At 49.4% G+C, this 20,992-nt stretch overlaps 1 protein-coding gene across 1 annotated transcript; it reads right to left on the bottom strand.

Annotated features, from left to right (window-relative positions):
* Positions 1 to 716: 716 nt before the first annotated feature.
* CDCP2 (CUB domain containing protein 2) lies at positions 717 to 19,725 on the bottom strand. The gene is made up of 6 exons (XM_049775176.1): positions 19,475 to 19,725; positions 11,624 to 11,971; positions 7,883 to 8,218; positions 6,575 to 6,928; positions 3,599 to 3,777; positions 717 to 1,213 (listed from the first exon to the last, which is right to left on the bottom strand). The coding sequence occupies exons 1-6, from the start codon at positions 19,668 to 19,670 to the stop codon at positions 887 to 889; spliced, it is 1,740 nt and encodes a 579-aa protein (XP_049631133.1). The 5' UTR covers positions 19,671 to 19,725; the 3' UTR covers positions 717 to 886.
* Between the last annotated feature and the right edge of the window lie 1,267 nt (positions 19,726 to 20,992).

Genomic DNA, 20,992 nt, shown 5'->3' with positions numbered 1-20,992 from the left:
TATTGGTCCCCTGACTTGGGAAAGCCCTAGAACAGTCAACAGAACTGCCATCAATCAACCATTGTGACCACAACTATCTTTCAAAGTTCACAGCTTCTTTGGCTTACCACCCCCTTTACAGAAAAAAAATTGCCAACTTCCAAATTGCACCTAAGGCCTTACCCTCCCCACACCCCATCATTCCAGCATCCCTCCCCCAGAAATAGGATCGCCCATACTGGAACACACTGATATACACAAACAAGTAGCACTCATGGAGAGCTTTAAAAGTGACAGCAGGGCCCAAAGAGATTGCACCTTGGGGAAGGTGCCTGCCTTGCACATGGCCAATCAAGTTCAATCCCCGGCATCCCATATGGTCCCCTGAGCCCACCAGGAGTACTTCCTGAGCACAGAACCAGGAGTAACCCCTGAGTATCACTGGATGTGGCCCCAAAAAAAAACAAAAATTAAATTAATTAACAATAGCTAGGACAGTGTGGGATGCCAGTGCTTACAAAGTTCTTCCTGCAAGCCCGGAGAGATAGCACAGCGGCGTTTGCCTTGCAAGCAGCCGATCCAGGACCAAAGGTGGTTGGTTCAAATCCCGGTGTCCCATATGGTCCCCCGTGCCTGCCAGGAGCTATTTCTGAGCAGACAGCCAGGAGTAACTCCTGAGCAACGCCGAGTGTGGCCCCAAAACAAAAAACAAAACAAAAACAAAAACAAAATTCTTCCTGCGTGCTGTTCTCTCATACAGGTCCAGAGAGGGGTAGAGCAGGGAAACAGACTTGGTGAGGGACCACGACCTCCCAGCTCTCATCATCTCATGGCCAGCCCAGCCATGTTGTGGGGTCCCCAAACTGCAACCAGACTCTGCTCCATGCTCGGTGCCTGCCACATCTGTTCACAGCAGCATCAGGACCACAATGGCAATGACCATGAGGACTCCGGCCAGGATGCATAGGCCCAGGAAGACCATGTCACTGGTGTCCTGGGCCACCACAGGCACGGGCCCCTCTGGCACCTCCACCTGGTCGTTAGGCGGTGCCTCCTGCAGATGCTCGGCAGTGGCGGCGTAGGGACCCAGCCAATCGGAGCCGGACAGCAGGTGCACGGATGCCTCTTTGCGCCGTGGCTCGCAGCGTACCTCATACTCATGGACATCTTCCTGCTCACTGTCCGAAAAGTCGATGTACAGCACGCTGACAATCACCGATGTGTGGTTCCGTCTCTGTGGGGCAAGGGGCACTCGCTCATACCCAAGGGATGGGCCACTTCTTGTTCCCCTATAGTTTGGGTTCCCAAAACCCAACTTGGTCACAGCCCCACCTTGTGCAGAAGTGAGTGACCCCTTTAGAATGAGGGGGCTGTCTGAGAGGAAAAGGTCAGATTTGCTTGCCCCAGCTTTAAGGTGAGGATGGTCTAGGAAAGACAGTAAGAATGACATATTGGGGGTGAAGGTATAAGTCACAAGGTAGGGCACTTGCCTTGCATGTGGCCAACCCAGGGTTAATTCCTGGCACCCCTATAGTCCCTAGAGCACATCAGATGTGTTCCCTGAGTTCAGAACCAGGGGTAAAGAGCTGGAGTGATAGCACAGCAGTAGGATGTTTACCTTGCACGCAGCTAACCCAGTATGGACACTGTTTGATCCCTGGCATCCCATATGGTCCCCGAGCCTGACAGGAGTGATTTCTGAGCACAGAGCCAAGAGTAACCCCTGAAAGCTGCTGGATGTGACCCAAACCCCCCCCAAAAAAAGCCAGAACCAGGGGTACATTCTGACACAGGTGGTTGTGCAGCTACCCCCAAAAATAAAAATAACAGAGGTGTTATCACATCTAGGTTCTGTCGTTTACCTTGTGAGCAGCTAATTTTCATAATAACCATCTCTTATTGGTACCATTAATATCTGTACTTTCAGGGCTGAAGGCAGCTCAAAGGGCTGGTGCTCCTGCTTTGCAGGCAACAGTCCCAAGTGCAATATCTAATGTTCATCAGGTCCCTCAGCACTACCAGTGTTCCCTAGCACTGCCAGTGGTGACCCTCTAGCACTGAGCTAGGAATAGCCCCTGAGCACTGCCAGATATGATCTAACCCCCACTCCCTGATCCCACTTTTTATTTTGTTTTGTTTTGTTTTGTTTTGGGGTCACACCAGGCAGCACTCAAGGGTTCCTCCTTGCTCTATGCTCAGAAATCACTTCTGGCAGGCTCAGGGACCATATGGGATGCCGGGATTTGAACCACTGTCCTTTTGCATGCAAGACAAGCACCCTAACTCCATGCTATCTCTCCAGCCCCTGTTTTGTTTTGTTTTGTGGCCACACCCAGTGATGCTCAGGGGTTATTCTTAGTTCTGCACTTGGAAATTTCTCCTGGCTATGCTCATGGATGCTGGGAATCAAATCTGGCAAGTAAGCACCCTCCCTGCTGTGCTATCACTTCTGCCCTGGAAGATGCTCAGGAAGGGCCCCAACAAGTATATGGAATAAAGATGAAGACCCACATGACCATGGGAGTGGGGTACTGGGGGCTCATGAGTGAGAGACACAGACATGCAGATGTTACTCTGACCACCCTTTATGCAGCCACTGGACTTGGGTGTGGAGTTCTGGAACATAGAGGGGCTGTGGTGAAGAGCTGTGACCTGTGGGTCTCCAGGGAGCTTCACAATGACCCTGACACCCAGAGTCCTTGGGCATCTCAGCTCTAGAAATCATGGAGCATCCATGCTCTGGACATCCCCACTGCTGGGAGATGTGACTTTTTGGGAAGGGGGGGGCACACCAGGTGATGCTCTGGAGTTACTCCTGGCTCTGTGCTCAGAAATCACTCTTGACTTGGGGGACCATATGGGATGTCAGGGGGATTGAACAGCGGCTGTTCTAGGTTAGCGTGTGCAAGGCAAACACCCTACTGCTTGTGCCACCTCTCTGGCCCCTAGAGGGAGATGTTGTGGAGAAGACCCCTGGGACTACTCATGGAAAAGGGGTGAGGCAGGCTGTCTTGGCCGGCTGGCTGCCAAGACAGAGCCCCACTTCTTTCTCTGGCAACAGGAAGGGGCCTAGGGGGAACAGAGGCAACCAGCCAACTGGCTGGGTGCAGGAGGCAGGGGCAAGGCCAGGTCACTGGGAAGTACATGGATTCTGCCAAGTGCCCAAATGCCAAGGCTGGGGCTTCTCTTCTCCCACCCCCCTTGCTCAAACTATGAACACCCACAGTGCCTGGACGGCTGCCCGAGCCTGGGTGCATGGCCCCAAGTCAAGGACAGGAGAAGAATTCACTGGCTGAAGCTTTCCAGGGACCTGGATCCTGTTACTTGAAGGTCTTTTGTTTCCACAGAGGGGGCAGGAGAGGAGAGTGGGGACCGGGGAGAGGGGCCTGGCAGGAGCGGGGAGTCCAGATGGTGCAGCCAGACCCCCTCCCTCTCACCTCCTCGGAGTCCTTGCCTGTGTCCACACTGAGTGAGCTTGTTGGGCTAAAGCCAGGGGGCTGAATTCCGCCTCCAGATGGGAGCCCGCAACAGCACCAGGAGTGGGGAGCTGGTGCTCCTTCAGATAGCACCCCTGTCCCCTTCCGTCCCATCCATCTTCCCCTGGCCCCTCAGCCCCTACCTGAGACTCGGTGCCACAGGTGTCGAAGCGGGCCTGGATTCGGAAGTTGCCTCCCACCTCCTGGGCCGCACAGCTCCGGCTGCCCAAGTACACCTTGGTGCGCTCCAGTGGGGCCAGTGCGCGCATGGAGATCAAGATCTGAAAGTCGCTGCGCGAGCAGCTCACGTTTATGGGCACCACTGGGGACCGGAGAGACAGAATGAAGGCATGGGGGACCAGCAGAGTGGCCCTCGCAACCCACACTCCCAATCCCCCGCCAAGGGGTGAAGGCAGGGAAAACCCAGGCCCAAAGTAGGGTCCAGCGCCTGTCCTGGTGTGTTTGATGCGCTCTCCAGGAAAGGTGCCCGCGTGCTGCACGGGACCCTGGGACCAGGGACAGAGCTTCTGGACGGCCAGAGCAAACACAGAATCCTTTATGGTACTAGAAGCTATTCTTGGTGGGGCCCTTTGTCAATGCCTGGCAATTCCTTCAACCACCTAACAAAAATTAATTTTTTGGTTTTTGGGGGGGAGTCACATCCAGCAGCCCTCAGGGGTTACTCCTGGCTCTGTGCTCCTGGCAGGCTCTGGGGACCATATGGGATGAAGGGATTCGAATCACCTTTAGTCCTGGATAGGCTGTGTGCAAGGCAAATGCCCTACCACTGTGCTATCTCTCTGGCCCCATATCTAACAAAAATTTTTAATCACGACCCTTCATGCGCAGGCACTAGCCTCAACACTACACACAGAAATGGGGTAGGATGGAGCCTCCAAAGAGTTGCCCTCTGAAAGCTCCCTTCTCAAGGGGGGGGAGAGACAGTTAAAAGGAAAATGCACAGAATTGTCCAGTGTGTGTGGTGGGGATGGAGCCCAGAAATAGACAGTGGGCATGTATGAGGGGGGCTGTACTCTTGGAAAGGGTGTAAGGAAACCCTCTCCACTAAGGCCCCATAGCTGTTTGGGGGTTCTTTCAAGCTATGCTCTGCAGGGGGCGTGGCTCATGATGATTATCAGCCAATCAGGCGTCAGTTCTATGTGAGGGCCGAGGAGGTGCCAGGGGTCACCCACACCAATCTAGTGCCCAAGGGCCCTCCAGTGCTTGGGAGATCCAACCCAGGTTGGAGGCATGTGAGACCTGCACTTAAACCCTGGCATTCTCTTCGTTCCAGCTAAACTGCTTTAACATTGTAAGAAGCAGGAACGCCAAGAATCAAGGTTGCTCTCTCAGAGTTGGGATTTTTGTTGTTGTTGTTGTTGTTGAGTTTTGTGCTGTGCTCAGAGCTCACGCTCAAGCTCAAGCTCCACTGCTCCGAAGCTGCTGAGGAAGTGCTCCCAAGACCATGTCATGCCAGAGATTAAGTTCCAAATTCCTACCCTCTCTAGGCCTTTGAGCATCTCTGGAGCCCTTGAGTGGGTTTTCTCACAACCAAATTCCTGGTCTCTGCACCCTCCAGCTAGGGCCTGATACTCTCTAAATGCCCAGGTTTGTGAAAGCGTGTGTGTGTGTGTGTGTGTGTGTGTGTGTGTATGTGTGTGTGTGTGTGTGTGTGCACGCGCAGACATGCAGGTATGTTTTCTGTATGTGCTTCTGTGTGCATACATGGAAGTGTGTATGTAGGTACACTGGTACATGCATTTTGTTTGTTTGTTTTTGGGTCACACCCAGCAGTGCTCAGGGGTTACTCCTGGCTGTCTGCTCAGAAATAGCTCCTGACAGGCACGGGGGACCATGTGGGACACTGGGATTCGAACCAATCACCTTTGGTCCTGGATCGGCTGCTTGCAAGGCAAATGCCCCGTGCTATCTCTCCGGGCCCAGCACATGCATGTTTTAAGCATGTGTTGCTGTGTACCTCTGTGTGTGATTTGTGCAGACATGTTCTGTATACACAACACAGGTATTGTGGAAGCATTCTATTGTGCTTTTGTGCATCTGTGTATGTGTGTGCAGCCATGAATTCATATGGGTGCAGAAATTCATGTGCATTCTGTTACGTGTGTGCGAGCGTGCCTGTGAGTTCCAGTCTATATGTCTGTGCACATGTGAGGGTATTATGCATATTCCATATGTACATGTGTGTGAGTATGTGTGTCTCCTATGTACATGCTTGTATGTGCCTCTATGAGCATACACGTATGCTTCTGGGTGTGTGCATGTACACTCATGTGCTTAGGGGCAGTGGGGGAAAGGAAGGAAAGAGCAGGCAGTTGCCTGGAGCTCTCAAGCCTCTCCGGGAAGTGCTTCAGACATTTTTCAGCCTCTGGTGTCTGGCGGTGGATTTATGGGCCACGTCTCCCGCGATGATCTCGGTGGCGCTGAACTGTGTGTCGACTCTGATTGATGCCCTGACTGGCCTCCTGCTGGGAGGCGGCGGCAGCCTGGGCCACAGCTGGACCTGGCCAGCACGAAGGCCCTTGTCTGACCCTGGGCTTTCACAGGAATGGGGAAGGAAGGTGGGGGTGGGGTGGGGTGGGGGCTGCAGGGAAGCACAGAACAGAAGCCAGGATGAGTCACTGCCGTATCCAGAGGTAGAAAGGGAAAGGGGTGAAAACCCAGGCTCCAATCTTGGACCTTCAGAGCCAAAAGGGACTTCAAAAATGTCTCAGCCGGGCCGGAGGGATAGCATGGAGGTAGGGTGTTTGCCTTGCATGCAGAAGGATGGTGGTTCAAATCCCGGCATCCCATATGGTCCCCCGAGCCTGCCAGGAGTGATTTCTGAGCGTAGAGCCAGGAGTAACCCCTGAGAGCTGCTGGGCGTGACCCCAAAACCAAAAATTAATAAATAAATAAATAAATAAATAAATCTCAGCCATGGGAGCACTGGACTCAGAAGCAAGTGATTTGCCTGTGCTCTGGCTCCAGCCACTACAACAGGCCTTTCTCTGTGGGGTCAGAACTCCTGGCTTTGTGAAGGAGCAGACAAGGTTCAGAGGGCGGATCTGCCCACAAATAGCACCCACACCTCACAGGACACCCACACTCCTCACCACTACCTCCAATGTAGGCAGCCGAGAAGCCACGACGGGCAGTGCTGAGGTCTGTTTGCAGCAGCAGCAGGAGGTGGTTCTGGCTGGAGATGATGGGCGGAGGCAGGTGGCGGCCACACCAGCTGCCCAGCAGCATCGCCTCCTCACTGTCCCCATCATAGGCTGCCAGGTGGTCGAAGTCACAGGCCCCGGTCAGGCTGTTGGGCTCCTCCAACTCCAGATCCAGGAAGAAGAGTTTGACCCGGTAGCCAGGCGGCAAGCGGACGGCCCAGTGGCAGTGGATATTGTTGGGGTAGGGGCCAGGGTACTGTGGGCTGGAGAAGTTGCCCCGCACAGCTGTGTAAACTTCCTGGCATTCTCCTGCAGGGCAGGGAAGACACTGGTACCCCATGCCAAAAGTGATGGGTGTTCATGCCACCCTGGCAGGCTGGCACAGGACTAGGTAGCTGTCCCCAAAGCTGCTTTAGCTGAAACTCATGGGAGCAGCACATCAAGGCCCTGTGGCACCTTCTATGGGCAGAGCCCCATTCACTGTGCAGCTCTACCTCATACCTTTGTGTGTCCATTGACTCTAAGACCCTGGCAGAAAGGAGTCTTGTTACCCTTTCACTCTCCTCCCTGGCTCCCTGCCTCACCCAACACCTCCAGTGCTCCAACACTCCCTGCTACTTCTTTTTTTTGGGGGGGGGGGTTTGTTTTTGGGCCACACCTGGTGACACTCAGGGGTTACTCCTGGCTATGTGCTCAGAAATCGCTCCTGGCTTGGGGGACCATATGGTTCACCGGGGCATTGAACTGTGGTTCATCCTAGGCCAGTGCATGCAAGGCAGATGCCTTATCTCTTGTGCCACCGCTCCAGCCCCCTCCCTGCTTCTTCTTTCACACTTTTGCTCAGGCAGATCCCTGTGCCTTTTTGTCTCTGACTAGCTCCTTTTGAGCACTGCACCATTCTCACCACCTCCAGGAAGTCTCCTAGGATTCATTAATCATCAGTCCATCCACTCCATGAGACAGTGCTCTAACTCCACTTCATGCACCTGTGCAAACACCGACTAAATGACATAGCAGGTATGAAAATCAGTCCCTAGAAACTCAGACAGGACCAAGCAACATACACACCACACCACACAGAGAAGGGATAGGGTAAGTTCTGCCTTGAAGACACATCTGGATGGTTGAATTTTCAGCCAGCTGTTCTTCCTGGAGGAAGGGACATGTGAGTATCAAGCATGAAATGGAAGGGTGCAGACCCAAAGAATGAGAGCCCCACAGCAAGAAGCCAGCATGCAGGGGACCCCCCCCCAGGCCCCCTACCTGAGAAGTAGTAGGCCTTAAAGCCCCGGCCTCCGATGTTGAAGTCGGACTTGAAGACCACCTGCAGCTCGCGGCCCAATGACACGAGGGTGGGAGGTCTGGTGCGGCCACAGTAGCGGTGCCCCTCAGCCGGGCCAGGTACCCCCAACACAGCCACATAGTCATAAGGGCAGCCCTCGCTGTCCTCCACCTGGAAGTCCATGAACACCAGCTTGATGGCAGCAGGGCCCGAGGCCCGGATCACCCAGCGGCACTCCACGCTGCTTGGGTAGTTGCTGGGGTACTCGGGGCTGGTGAGGACCCCGGACAGGCCAGTCAGGACGCCACCACACACATCTGCAAAGAAGCCGCAGGAGTGACCTTCAACCTCCAGTCCCACCAGCCTCTCTGGGAGCCAAGCCACTCCCCCAATCTACCCCAACCCTCCATCTCTGCTGAGGGAAGGGGCATGGAAAATCAGGCAGGGATTGTGGTTCCCAAGCAGATCCTAGAGGCAAAAGAGGGAGCCCAGGGGCCGGAATGATAGCACAGCAGTAAGGTGTTTGCCTTGCATGCAGCCAATATAGGACGGATCCCAATTTGAATCCCAACATCCCACGTGGTCTCCAAGCCTGCCAGGAGTGACTTCTGAGAGCAAAGCCAAGAGTAATTCCTGAGCACTGCCAGGTGTGACCCAAATAACCAAAAAAAAAAAAAAAAAAAAAAGTAGGGGGAGCCCAGGCATCCTTTTGGGAGAGACAGGGGACCCCAGGTGAGGAGTGAGGGCACTGGCAGGCCAGCTGGTGAATTCCTGGGTGCTGGGAGGGAACCACTGCATCTATATCCCAGAGTTGCCAAAGTCCAGGCTGAGGGCACTGCAAGTGGGGGAAGGAAGGGAGGGTACCTGCTGAGACCTCAGAAAGGGCGTGTAAGCAAAAGGGTGTGTTAAAGCAGAGTAACTGCTTGAGTGACCCTGAGAGGAAATGCAAGAGTAACTCTGAGAGTAACCAGGAGAGTAACTGCTAGAGCAACTCAAGAATAACTACAAGAGTAATTTTGAGAGAAACTGAAAGAGCAACTGTGAGGGTAACCGTGAGAGTAACTTCAAGAGTAACTGCAAGAGGGGCTCGAGCGATAGCTCAGTGGGTAAAGCATTTGCCTTGCATGTGGCTGACCTGGGTTTGTTCCCCGACATCCCATATGGTCCCGAGCACATCCAGGAGTGATTCCTGAGTGCAGAGCCAGGAATAACCCCAGAGCATTTCTGGATGTGACCAAAACAAAGAAACAAAAAATAAAGTAAAAAAAAAAACAAAAAAAAAAACTATTAACTATGAGGATAACTGAGGAAGTAACTCTGAAATGAACCTCAAGAGTAAATGCAGGAGTAACTGGGAGTGGGTCTAAGTCTGGGACCTATTGCAGAATGCAGGCCCCAGTCCTTGGCTCTCACTGTCCCATCCCAGTAGGTAGGGACAGAAGTGAGGTGCCTGGCACCAGTCTGATCCAAACACCTTACCAGGTAGGCGCTGAGCTTGTGGGAAGCTACAGGAGAAGAGGGATAGCAAGTCTCCAGCCAGTGTCCCTCAAGTCCACCTTCTCTGGGGTCTGTGCCCTGGAGGAACTGGGAAGCCCCCACAGTTTTGTGTAATCTAGAGCCCTGACCCCTGAGGTCAGACTAGACTGGGAGGCTCAATAGGGCTGATGTTCGGAGTCACTCCCCTAAGGTCTGGTGTGCTGCACAAGCATCCCCTCCTTCTGCTGTGTCCCACCCTGGACACAGCACATTTCCTCTTGGACCAGCTGTTTGTGAGAGGAGAGTGTGGTGTCTGTGACTTCCCCTCCACATGCCAGTCCTCTCGGGGATATAGCAGCCCCTGGGGTAGGTGGGGGACCCTCCACAGACAAGAGCTAATGTCAGTCTTGTGCTCTATGCCACTGTACTCCAAACCACTCTCTTCTTCATGTCTCATTGCTGTTGTGATGGCCACATACCACACACACTTTGAGTGGTGTGAGAGCCACATACTTGTAACATGGGGGCTCATAAGAGGGATCACACATGGCATGTGGGGTGGTGCAGGGACCGAACATGTGGCCTCATGCTTGCAGTGCAAGAGCTTTACCACTGGGCCGGAGCAGTGGCGTAGTGCGTAAGGCATCTGCCTTGCACGCGCTAGCCTAGGACGGACCACAGTTTGATCCCTGGCATCCCATATGGTCCCCCAAGCCAGAAGCGATTTCTGAGCACATAGCCAGGAGTAACCCCTGATCATCACCGAGTGTGGCCGAAACAAAACAAAACAAAACAAAACAACAACAAAAGAGCTTTACACTGAGCCACCTCCCCAGAACCCCTTCAAACTATTCCCAACGCAATTCAAAACAGCACCGGCAGCCACATCTCTCATATTGTAAACATTTAACGGGTTGGAAGCCATCCACATTGACTCATGCTTGCAATGATGGGCTGATGATAAGTAAATGTTAAAAACATGAAATTGGTTCCAAATAAATGCCTGCCACTACAATGCTACCTTTATCTCTTTCACATATCAGGCATTCACATAAGGTTTCATTCGATACAGGGCAGCTCCTGTGTTTGAAAACCTCGGAGAATATTGCCCCATGGTATTTCGACTTTGATTGTTCCACATTCTAAAAAAGCTCTCAGTCCAGAATTCCACCACATGATTGGATCCGTCTGTGGTTCTTGGGTTTCACAGTCTACAATCCTTTGCCTCTAAAGCCAGCCAGGAGTAGCCAGCCACCCAACACCCCCTCCTCTTCCCACTTGCAGTTGGGGCCCCCTCAGGCCTCTGCAGTTATCTGTTGCTTGAGCTGACATGAATAAACTCCAGAGGCTTTGGCCTTAGGAGAATAGGGAGATCGGGTGTTGCAGTGGGGGAGAGAAGAGAGGAATTAGGGAGGCAGAGAGCAAGGTTGGGGTGAGATTCTGGGGCTCTCAGGAACAGGGAAGAGACATAGGGGAGGAAGAAGCCTGCAAAGACCAAAATTCTAAACAGGTCCCTTTGCCCATGACCATTTGCCTCCTATCCCTACCACCACATCAAGCTCAGATGCTGAAAGTATCTGTTAAGGTTTGATATTAAGATAGATATCTGCGGGGCCGGTGGGGTGGCACTAGAGGTAAGGTGTCTGCCTTGCCAGCGCTAGCCTATGACAGACCTCGGTTCGATCCCCCGGCGTCCCATATGGTCCCCCAAGCCAGGAGCAACTTCTGAGCGCGTAGCCAGGAGTAACCCGAGCTTCACAGGGTGTGGCCCAAAAAAACAAAAAAGAAAAAAAAGATAGATATCTTCGGGGCCTGTAAGGTAAGGTAAACACTGGTAAGGTGTTTGCCTTGCATGCAGAAGGACAGTGGTTCAAATCCTGGCACCCCATATGGTCCCCTGAGCGCACCAGGAGTGATTTCTGAGCATAGAGCCAGGAGGAACCCCTGAGTGCTTCTGAGTGTAACTCAAAAACAAACAAACAAAAAAAAACAAACAAAAAAATAGATATCTGCCAGAGCAATAGATCAGCAGGTAGGTAGGGTGTTTGTCTTATACACAACCAAACCATTCTAATCCCTGACACCCCACATGATCCCCTTAGCTACTGCCTAGTCCCTCAATGCAGAGTCAGGAGTAAGTCCTAAGCATGGCTGGGTGTGCCCCCTCCCCAAGAAAAGTTCCCTTAGCCTGGCTGTACCTCCACCTCCACCCCAAGGCTACATTTCCACTGTCAGGGACTCCTTGCCTTTCTGGTAGCCTGCAGAAAACCCTGGGCGGGCCACATGCTTGTCGGAGTGGAAGACGACAGACATGATGTGCCAGGAGGAGGTGAAGGGTGGCGGGCGCACCTGCCCACAGAACCTTCCCAGCAGGTTCCCCTTGTCCCCAGAGGCTCCATTGTAGATCTCCAGGAAGTCGAAGCCACAGCTGTCGTGATACTCCAGGTCAAAGGCGTGGAAAGTGAGCAGGAGGGAAGAGCCCTCAGCCGCCACAATTAGCCAGCTGCATTCTGTATTGTAGGGGTACAATCTGGGGAAGTTGGGGCTGGAGAAGTTTCCAGAAGGTGCCGAAAGCACTCCCCCACACTTGACACCTGGAGCAAGAGAGAAGATGCTTAGAGTCAGCGCTGGGGTGTTGGGTATTCGGCCCAACTTGGGGTCTTGTCAGGAAAGTGGTTCGATGGTAGAGCACCAGACTCACTTGAGTGAAGTCTCGGGTTCTATTCCTGATACTGCAAAATAAAAAGTTTGAAGTAGGATTTTGAGGGTGAAGCAGGGGAGCTTGAGATCAGGTCCCTGAACCAATTCATGCATTCATTCTTTTATTCTCTCAGTAGTGGCTGCTGCTCTTTCATTCAATGATCATCATTTGATGGAAGAAAAGTCATAGTAGGGACAAGAGGTGAAAGCTCCAGGCCTGGGGCCAGAGAGATAGCACAGCGGTAAGGCGGTTGCCTTAGATGCAGAAGGACAGTGATTCGAATCCCTGCATCCCATATGGTCCCCCGAGCCTTCCAGGAGTGATTTCTGAGCGTTGAGCCAGGAGTAACCCCTGAGTGCTGCCAGGTGTGACCCAAAAACCAAAAAAAAAAAAAAAAAAAGAAAAGAAAAGAAAAAAAAAGGTTCCAGCCCTTATGTCTGCCCATGTTGGGGAAAACAAGGGTCACAAGAGGGGAAAGAAGAGAATAGATTCAAGAGTGGGGTCTTGGCCCGGAGAGATAGTGCAGTGGCGTTTGCCTTGCAAGCAGCCGATCCAGGACCAAAGGTGGTTGGTTCGAATCCCGGTGTCCCATATGGTCTCCCGTGCCTGCCAGGAGCTATTTCTGAGCAGACAGCCAGGAATAACCCCTGAGCAATGCCGGGTGTGGCCCAAAAACCAAAAAAAAAAAAAAAAAAAAAAAAAAAAAGAGTGGGGTCTTCTATGGAGAAGTGTTAGCAAAAAAAACCCAGCATACTCCAGGCTTACCTACACAGAGAGCACTTAAAAATGAGTAATGGGGGGCAGAGAGATAGCACAGTGGTAGGGCCTTTGTCTTGCATGCAGACGAATTGTGGTTCGAATCTCAACATCTCATATAGTCCCCTGAGCCTTTCTGATTTCTGAGTGATTTCTGAGCGCAGAGTCAGGAGTAACCCCTGAGTGCTGCCAGATGTGACCCAAAAACCAAAAAAAAAAAAATAATAATGGGGAGAGAAGCAGTGACGCAAATGGTAAGGCATATGCCTTGCCTGCACTAGCTTAGGACAGATTGCAGTTCAATTCCCCGGCGTCCCATATGGTTCCCCAAGCCAGGAGCGATTTCTGAGAGCATAGCTAGGAGTAACCCTGAGCATCACCGAGTAAGCCATCTCCCACAAAAGAATAATGAGGCCTGGAAGTTAGTGCAGCAGGTACCGTGCTTGCCTTGTATTGCAGCCAAACCAGGTCCGACCCCCCTGGCATCCCATATGGTCTCCTGGGAACCACCAGGAGTGATTTCTGAGAGCAGAGCTACGATTAACTCCTGGAAATTTCTGGATGTGGCCCAAACTAAAAATAACTAAAAATAAATAATAATAAGTGAAATTAAGTCCCACTCATTATGATGTGAAAAGCACATTGTTCGGTGTACTTACTTACCTATATTTATGTTAAAAATACAATGACAGGAAACCAATTCAATGATCCTCTGTCAGGGGGAGGAGTAAAACAGGGAGGAAACAGGAAGAACTGCTGGACTCTTTAAATGCAGCTTGTTGGGCTGGATCTCAGGTGGCAGAGCATAGCTGAGACCCTGAGTTTGACCCATCACTGTAAGGCACCCCAGCCCAGCAGTGCTGAGAATGGTCCTAGTGGATTCTACAGAGTAAGTAGTTTGTGGGGCCAGAGCGATAGCACAGCAGGTAGGTCATTTGCCTTGCATGCAGTTGACCCAGGTTCGATACCCGGCATCCCATAGAGTTCCCCCAAGCCTGCCAGGGGTGATTTCTGAGCGCAGATCCAGGAGTAATCCCTGAGTGTTTGCTAAGTGTGGCCCAAAAACCCAAAAAAAAAAAAAAAAAAAAAAAAACAAATCTTCAGACAATGACTTTAGTAACATCATATAGAAAACCTCAGCAAACACTGTAGCAGCATGTATGTGTACTGTATAGCACCACAGCTAAACACCTGTGAACAGCATACAATGTGCATTCCCAGGCACTCCAACACATCAACAGCAAAGGGCAGGGCAGGGAAATGAAAAAAATGAACAAATTTTTATTAAAGTGCTTCAGTTGAGGGCATGAATCCTCCCAGGTAAACTGGTCTCTGGGCTCAGATCTCTGGAGTCTTCTCAGGAAGGAGGGGTGGTACTTATTTCCCATCTTGCTAAGAGGCCCAGCATCCCTCTTAGCACCTGACATCTTTGGTCTATAAATGGCTCAGCTCCATAGCTCCGAAATAAATCTTGGAGATACACCAAGCACCTGAATAATCCCAGTTCTACAGCTCCTGAAGCATGCAGACACATATGCGGCCATTAAACATGTCCTAACTTCACAGCACTGACAACCTAGTAGGAACTCAGCAAATTAGATGGGAAAGTTGTATGGAAGCCCACTAAGCTTAGTGAGGCAAAATAATAACACAGAAGGTTCAGCTGATATCAAACAGCTCGGTAAATCCTCAGACAAAGACTTTAGCAGAGCCATTGTAAAACATAGTCTGTGATAAGAAATATAAAGTAAAAGTTATTTTGCACCTGTGGACAGACATGGAGGATAGGTAGGAAACTTGAAACAATGGTGAAGGGAAGTTCACACTAGTGGTAAGATTGGTGTTGAACATTGACTACCTGAAACTACTGTATTATGAAAAACTTTATAAAATAAGTGTTTAAATAAAGTTGGGAACATTTAAAAAAATCAGGGAATTGGAACATATCAAATAAACAAAATTCATGAAATCATAATGCAACTCAAAAGAAATTAAAGGGGACTAGAGTAATAGTATAGCGGGTAGAGCATTTGCCTCGCAGGAGACTGACCCAGGTTTGAATCCAAGTTTTCCATATAGTCCTCCGAGTAGGTCAGGAGTGATTTCTGAGTACAGAGCCAGGCGTAATCCCTTAGTGTTCAGGTGTGGTTCAAAAATGAAAGAGAGAGAAAGAAAGAAAAAGAAAGAAAGAAAGAAAGAAAGAAAGAAAGGAAGAAAGAAAGAAAGAAAGAAAGAAAGAAAGAAAGAAAGAAAGAAAGAAAGAAAGAAAGAAAGAAAGAAAGAAAGAAAGAAAGAAAGAAAGAAAGAAAGAAAGAAAGAAAGAAAGAAAGAAAGAAAGAAAAAGGAAGGAAGGAAGGAAGAAAGGAAGGAAGGAAGGAAGGAAGGAAGGAAGGAAGAAAGAAAGGAAGGAAGGGAGAGAAAGGAAGGAAGGAAGGGAGAGAAAGGAGGGAAGGAAGGGAGAGAAAGGAAGGAAGGAAGGACGAAAGAAAGGAAGGAAGGAAAGACAGGAAAGAGACAAGGAAGGAAGAAAGACAGGAAGGAGGAAAGGAAGGAATGAGGAAAGAAAGAAAGACAGGAAGGAGGAAAGGAGGGAAGAGGAAATGTGAAGGGGAAGGGGGAAGGAAGGAAGGAATTAAAAAGAGGTCCATAAATTTAGAGGTTTCTGAGGCAGTAATTTTTTTGGGGGGTGGGTTGGTGGCAATACTAAGAATTGAACCCAGGCTGGAGAGAAAGCATGGAGGTAGGGTTTGCCTTGCATGCAGAAGGTCGGTGATTTGAATCCCATATGATCCCCTGAGCCTGCCAGGAGCGATTTCTGAGTGTAGAGCCAGGAATAACCCCTGAGCCTCTGGGTGTGACCCGAAAACCAAAAAAAAAAAAAAAAAAGAAGAAGAAGAAGAATTGAACCCAGGCCTTCAGACATGCAAGGCAGGTGCTCTATCACTGAACTACCTCCAGTCCACTAATTCAGTTTTTGAAAATTGATGTGTAGAAAGAGAATGTTCCTTTCCTGTTATGGACTTTATTTTGGGAATTAACAAATAACTGATAAAGAAAATTGTAATTTATACAACCACAGAAAGAATAACAATGATAGCAGGTTGGGATATGTCTTGTGTGGAACAGTGTACATCTCCTTGTGAGGCCCTGAATTTAATTAATGGAACTATGTCCCTCCCCCCCTTAAGGCCCTTTAGCTGTGACTATGATGATTCCTGAGCACAGCCAGGAGTGACTATAATAATAATTATAATAATAATAATGAAAGAATAGCAATAATAGAAAGTCATGCTTTCAGATCTTAATAAAATTATACAACTTTTTTATTTTGGGGTCACAATAGATAATGCTCAGGGATCATTGCTGGTGGACTTGGAGAAGCATATGAGGTGCCAGGGATCAAACTCAGGTTGATCACATGATGCAGGCCAGTGCATTATCCACATGTCCACATGTTAACTACATGCAAGGAAAATACATTACTCTAGCCCCAAATAATAATAATAATAAATTTTGACTTCATCATCAATGTCTATTCTGTCCACTGGGTCAAAGGGGAGAGGAAAACCATGTAGTTAGGGAAATATGTCTTCCCTGTAAATTTTGCTTGTTTGTTTTTGGGTCACACCCAGTGGTGCTGACTCTGTGCTCAGGACTCACTCCTGGCAGACACGGGGGACCATATAGGATGCTGGGATTTGAATCACCATCTATCCTGGGTGAGTTGTATGCAAGGTAAATGCCCTACTACTGTGCTATCTCTCCAGCACCCTGTAAATTTTTTTTTGGGGGGGATAGGAGATAACTCCAGGGTCTACCTAGAAATATGAAGCCCTGAAAACTCAACAACATTGAATAAATCAAATATTGCTAAATGTTTGAAACTTCTATAATTTAAAAAAGCATCCCTAAATAGAATTGGAGAGATAGGACAGCAGGTAGGGCACTCGCCTTGTATGCAACCAACCTGGGTTGGTATCTGGCATCCATATGCTTCCCTAAGCACTGTTAAAGGCAATTATTGAGTGCAGAACCAGAAGAAATCTCTGAGTATCGCTGGGTATGGTCCCCAAAACAAAACAAAATTATCCCCAAAGTAAAGTTTATAGAGAATTTGATAATGGATGGAACAGGCTAATAACCCTTGAGACAAGAACCAGTCTTAACATTTTAGCAGACACAGACTTGCTTGCCTGCAACCTCTGGTATAAAGCACCATTATTTGTAACCTTGTCTTAAAAGAAAGGTGGGGATAATACAGTGGATAAAGCATTTGCCTTGCATGTAGCTGACCTGGGTTTGGCTCCTCAAATCCTATAGGGACTCTGAGCTCACCAGGTGTAATTCCTGAGCTAAGAGCCAGGAGTAACCCCTGAGCACTGCAGGGTGTGGCTAAAACAAAGAAACAAGGTCCCAGGACTTGAGGAAGTGTTTGCATCTGTCTCTGAGCTGCTGCAGCTAGAACATTTTCAGTGGCACTGCAAAGAGACCTTCCACCAAGTCAGACATGAAAAATTCTATTAACTATATAACCAGGCTGCGTCAGCAGCAAACAAGGTGGGGGAAAGGACGCAGTGCAGGCAGCCTAAAAGAGACTCTGGAGCAGCATACCTTGGAGCCAGAGAGGAGGGTCAGGGCTTGCCAAGCATGTGACTGACCTGGGTTCATTTCCCAGCACCTCAAAAGGTCCTGAGCCCCTCCAGGAGAGATCCCTGAGCACAAAGCCTAAAACAGGGGTCTCAAACTCAATTTACCTGGGGGCCGCAGGAGGCAAAGTCGGGGTGAGGCAGGGCCGCATAAGGGATTTTGCTTACCGAATATTCGCAATAAAAAAATCGCATTAGTAAGAAAAAAAATCGCAAAAAATCGCATTAAACATTTGCATACCCCGAACGGAACTGCTCGGGGTATGCGAATGTTTAATGCGATTTTTTCTTACTAATGCGATTTTTATTGCGATTATTTGGTAAGCGAATAATCTCAAATACTGTGATATTTGAAGGCCGGCCACAGGCCACAAAATGTTGTATGGAGCCCTCGGGCTGAGAGTTTGAGACCCCTGGCCTAAAATAACCCTCAACATCATGGCATGTGCCCTTAGAGGGGAAAAAGAGAGGATTCAAATCAAATCAAATTCAAATTAACCCAATGCGAGGATTGGACCTTGTTTGGATTCTGAGATTATGAACTAGAAAAAGATTTGTTTTTGCAGGCCTGGAGAGGGAACGTAGCAGGTAGGAAGCTTGCCTTGCACACAGTCTATCCTCTCAAGGGCTGTGTTCACCAGAGCACAGCTAGGAGTGATTCCTGAGTACAGATCAGGAGTAAGCCCTGAGCATCACTGGATATGGCGCCAAAACAAACAATTTGATTTTTGCTCAAATAATTTTGATTTTTGTTCAGAAAACTGAACATGAGCTATGGTAAAATTAAAGACTTATTTTTCTGAGATTAGAATAATGTTGGTATATTTATGCCTTCATTAGAGATACATTCTTGGGGCTGGAGAGATAGCATAGAGGTAAGGCATTTGCCTTGCATGCAGAAGAACAGTGGTTCGAATCTTGGCATCCCATATGGTCCCCCGAGCCTGCCAGGAGTGATTTCTGAGCATAGAGCCAGGAGTAACCCCTGGGTGCTGCTGGGTGTGACATCCCCAAAATATAATAAATAAATAAATAAATAAATAAATAAATAAATAAATAAATAAAATAGAGATACATTCTTTTTTAGTTTGTTTGTTTTGGGGCCACACCCGGCAGTGCTCAGGGATTATTTCTGGCTCTTCTACTCAGAAATTGGTCCTGGCAGGCTCAGGGACCATATGGGATGCCAGGATTCAAACCACCATCCGTCCTGGATCGGTTGCTTGCAAGGCAAACACCCTACTACTGTGCTATCTTTCCAGCCGGGTTGCACTTTTTTCTGTGCTCAAATTAGTTCTGGCAGTGCTTGGGGTGTGTGTGTGTGTCATATGTGATGCTAGGGATTGTATTTGGGTTGGCCGCCTGCAAGGCAAACAAACACCCTACCCACTCGCTATATTATCGATCTGGTCCCCGATTCAACACTTGGGAAGGCTTCCTGCAGGAGGCAGTCTTTGACTGAGCCAGATGATTTAAGGTGAAAGAAGTGAAAAAGGACTCCATATGCAGAAAGAACCATAGAGTACAAGCTGGGGCACAATCCTAAAAGGGGGTGGCAGCACAGGCTGAACTAGGACACATAAAACCAAGGTTAGACGTGGAACTGAGTTCGAGTTCAATGTGGCTGGTGGTAGAACAGGCTAGGGGGAGGGCAGAGAATACAGACCCCTTCCTCCCTGGAAGCTTCTATTTCTCTAACCTTTCCCCTTAGGACAGAGCAGTCCCAGGGAGGTGGAGTTAACCTTTTAGGGCAGTGAATTAGGAAGTAGCACCCCTCAAAGTTGGTTGGGAGAGGAACTGCACATCCCAGTTTTTGGTAACTACCTGTCCTCCTGTTCTAAAAACAAACATTTCCTCAGCTCACACAGCTCTTCCATCCCCCTCCCCAGGTACTCTCTGCCACCTGGCTTCCTCCCAGACACTTCCTGAGACACCACCCCCCAAGGCCACAGTCCCTCTGGGTCCCCCTCTCTCCAGTCTCCAGGAGTACCTACCATTTGTGGCTCCAGCGCTGCGGCCTGGTACCAACAGAGCGAGGACCAGCATCAAACAGGACCCGGGCCCAGTCAGCATGTCCTCTGGGGGGGTCCTACCCTCTGGGCAAAGCTCAGCACAGGTGGGAGGTAAGGGTCGAGCAGGGGAAGGAGAGGTAGGTTGAAGGGCTTGAGCTAATAGTGGTGAATAATTCATGGCCCCTCGAATTAGTAAGCTGATCCTGGGGGCTTCCTTTCCTCCACCCTGAGGTGACGGATCTGGTGTCGCAGGTGGACACTTCTGAGATGTGCACTGGGTGTCCTGAAGCAGGAGGTGAAGCAATGGGGGGCTGGAAGCAGCCAGTGATGGCAAATGGGCATGAGTTGGGAGCCAGGCAGGCGCCAGACGCACCCAGGTCAGCCTCCTACTCACTGCTGAACCGAGCAAGGCATCGAACTCTTCAGGGTCTCCATTAGACTCAGCCATCCGGAGGTCACTGAGCTGGCCTGGGAGCTGCAGTGCATGAAAAGTGGAAGCAAGAGAAACAGGAAAAGAGAAAAAGTGCCTGTCAGAGTCAGGCTGGGGGGCAGGATGGAAACCGGGACATTGGTGGAGGGAAGTGGACACTGGAAGGGAAGAGTGTGGGGTCATTGTACCCCTGAAAACTCAATCATTAATAACGTGGTCATTTTTAATTTACAGTGATAAGAAAGTAAAGGAAAAAAGGAAAGAGAGAGAGAAAGGAAGAAAGAGAGAGAGAAAGGAAGAAAGAAAGAAAGAAAGAAAGAAAGAAAGAAAGAAAGAAAGAAAGAAAGAAAGAAAGAAAGAAAGAAAGAAAGAAAGAAAGAAAGAAAGAAAGAAAGAAAGAAAGAAGAAAGAAAGAAAGAAAGAAAGAAAGAAAGAAAGAAAGAAAGAAAGAAAGAAAAGAAATAAAGAAAGAAAGAAAGAAAGAAAGAAAGAAAGAAAGGAAGGAAGGAAGGAAGGAAGGAAGGAAGGAAGGAAGGAAGGAAGGAAGGAAGAAAGGAAGAAAGAAAGAAAGAGAAAGAAAGAAAGAAAGAAAGAAAGAAAGAAAGAAAGAAAGAAAGAAAGAAAGAAAGAAAGAAAAAGAGAGAGAGAAAGAGAGAAAGAGAAAGAAAGAGAGAAAGAGAAAGGAAGGAAGAGAGAGAAAGAGAGGAAGGAAGGAAGGAAGGAAGGAAGGAAGGAGAGGAAGGAAGGAAGGAAGGAAGGAAGGAAGGAAGGAAGGAAGGAAGGAAGGAAGGAAGGAAGGAAGGAAGGAAGGAAGGAAGGAACCATATCCAGGTGCAGAGGTGCATGTGGGAGCTGGTCAGAGAGTGAAGGGAGGTGAGGAAAGAACAGGCAACCCAGCTACTGAGGACCCTGCAAATCTGGGTAGGGGGAGTGAACAATTGCTCTAGGGAATCTCTAGGGAGACATTTGGATACTGGATAGGCTGCAGGGCTAGCAGGAAGCAGCCAGCAGAGACATTCTAGAAATACCAGGAGCTATTTATCTGAGGCTCCTGAGGTTTCCTTCTCACT

Source organism: Suncus etruscus, chromosome 6, assembly GCF_024139225.1.
Source record: "Suncus etruscus isolate mSunEtr1 chromosome 6, mSunEtr1.pri.cur, whole genome shotgun sequence".
NCBI lineage: Eukaryota > Metazoa > Chordata > Mammalia > Eulipotyphla > Soricidae > Suncus > Suncus etruscus.
This window is presented reverse-complemented; position numbering and strand designations above follow the sequence as displayed.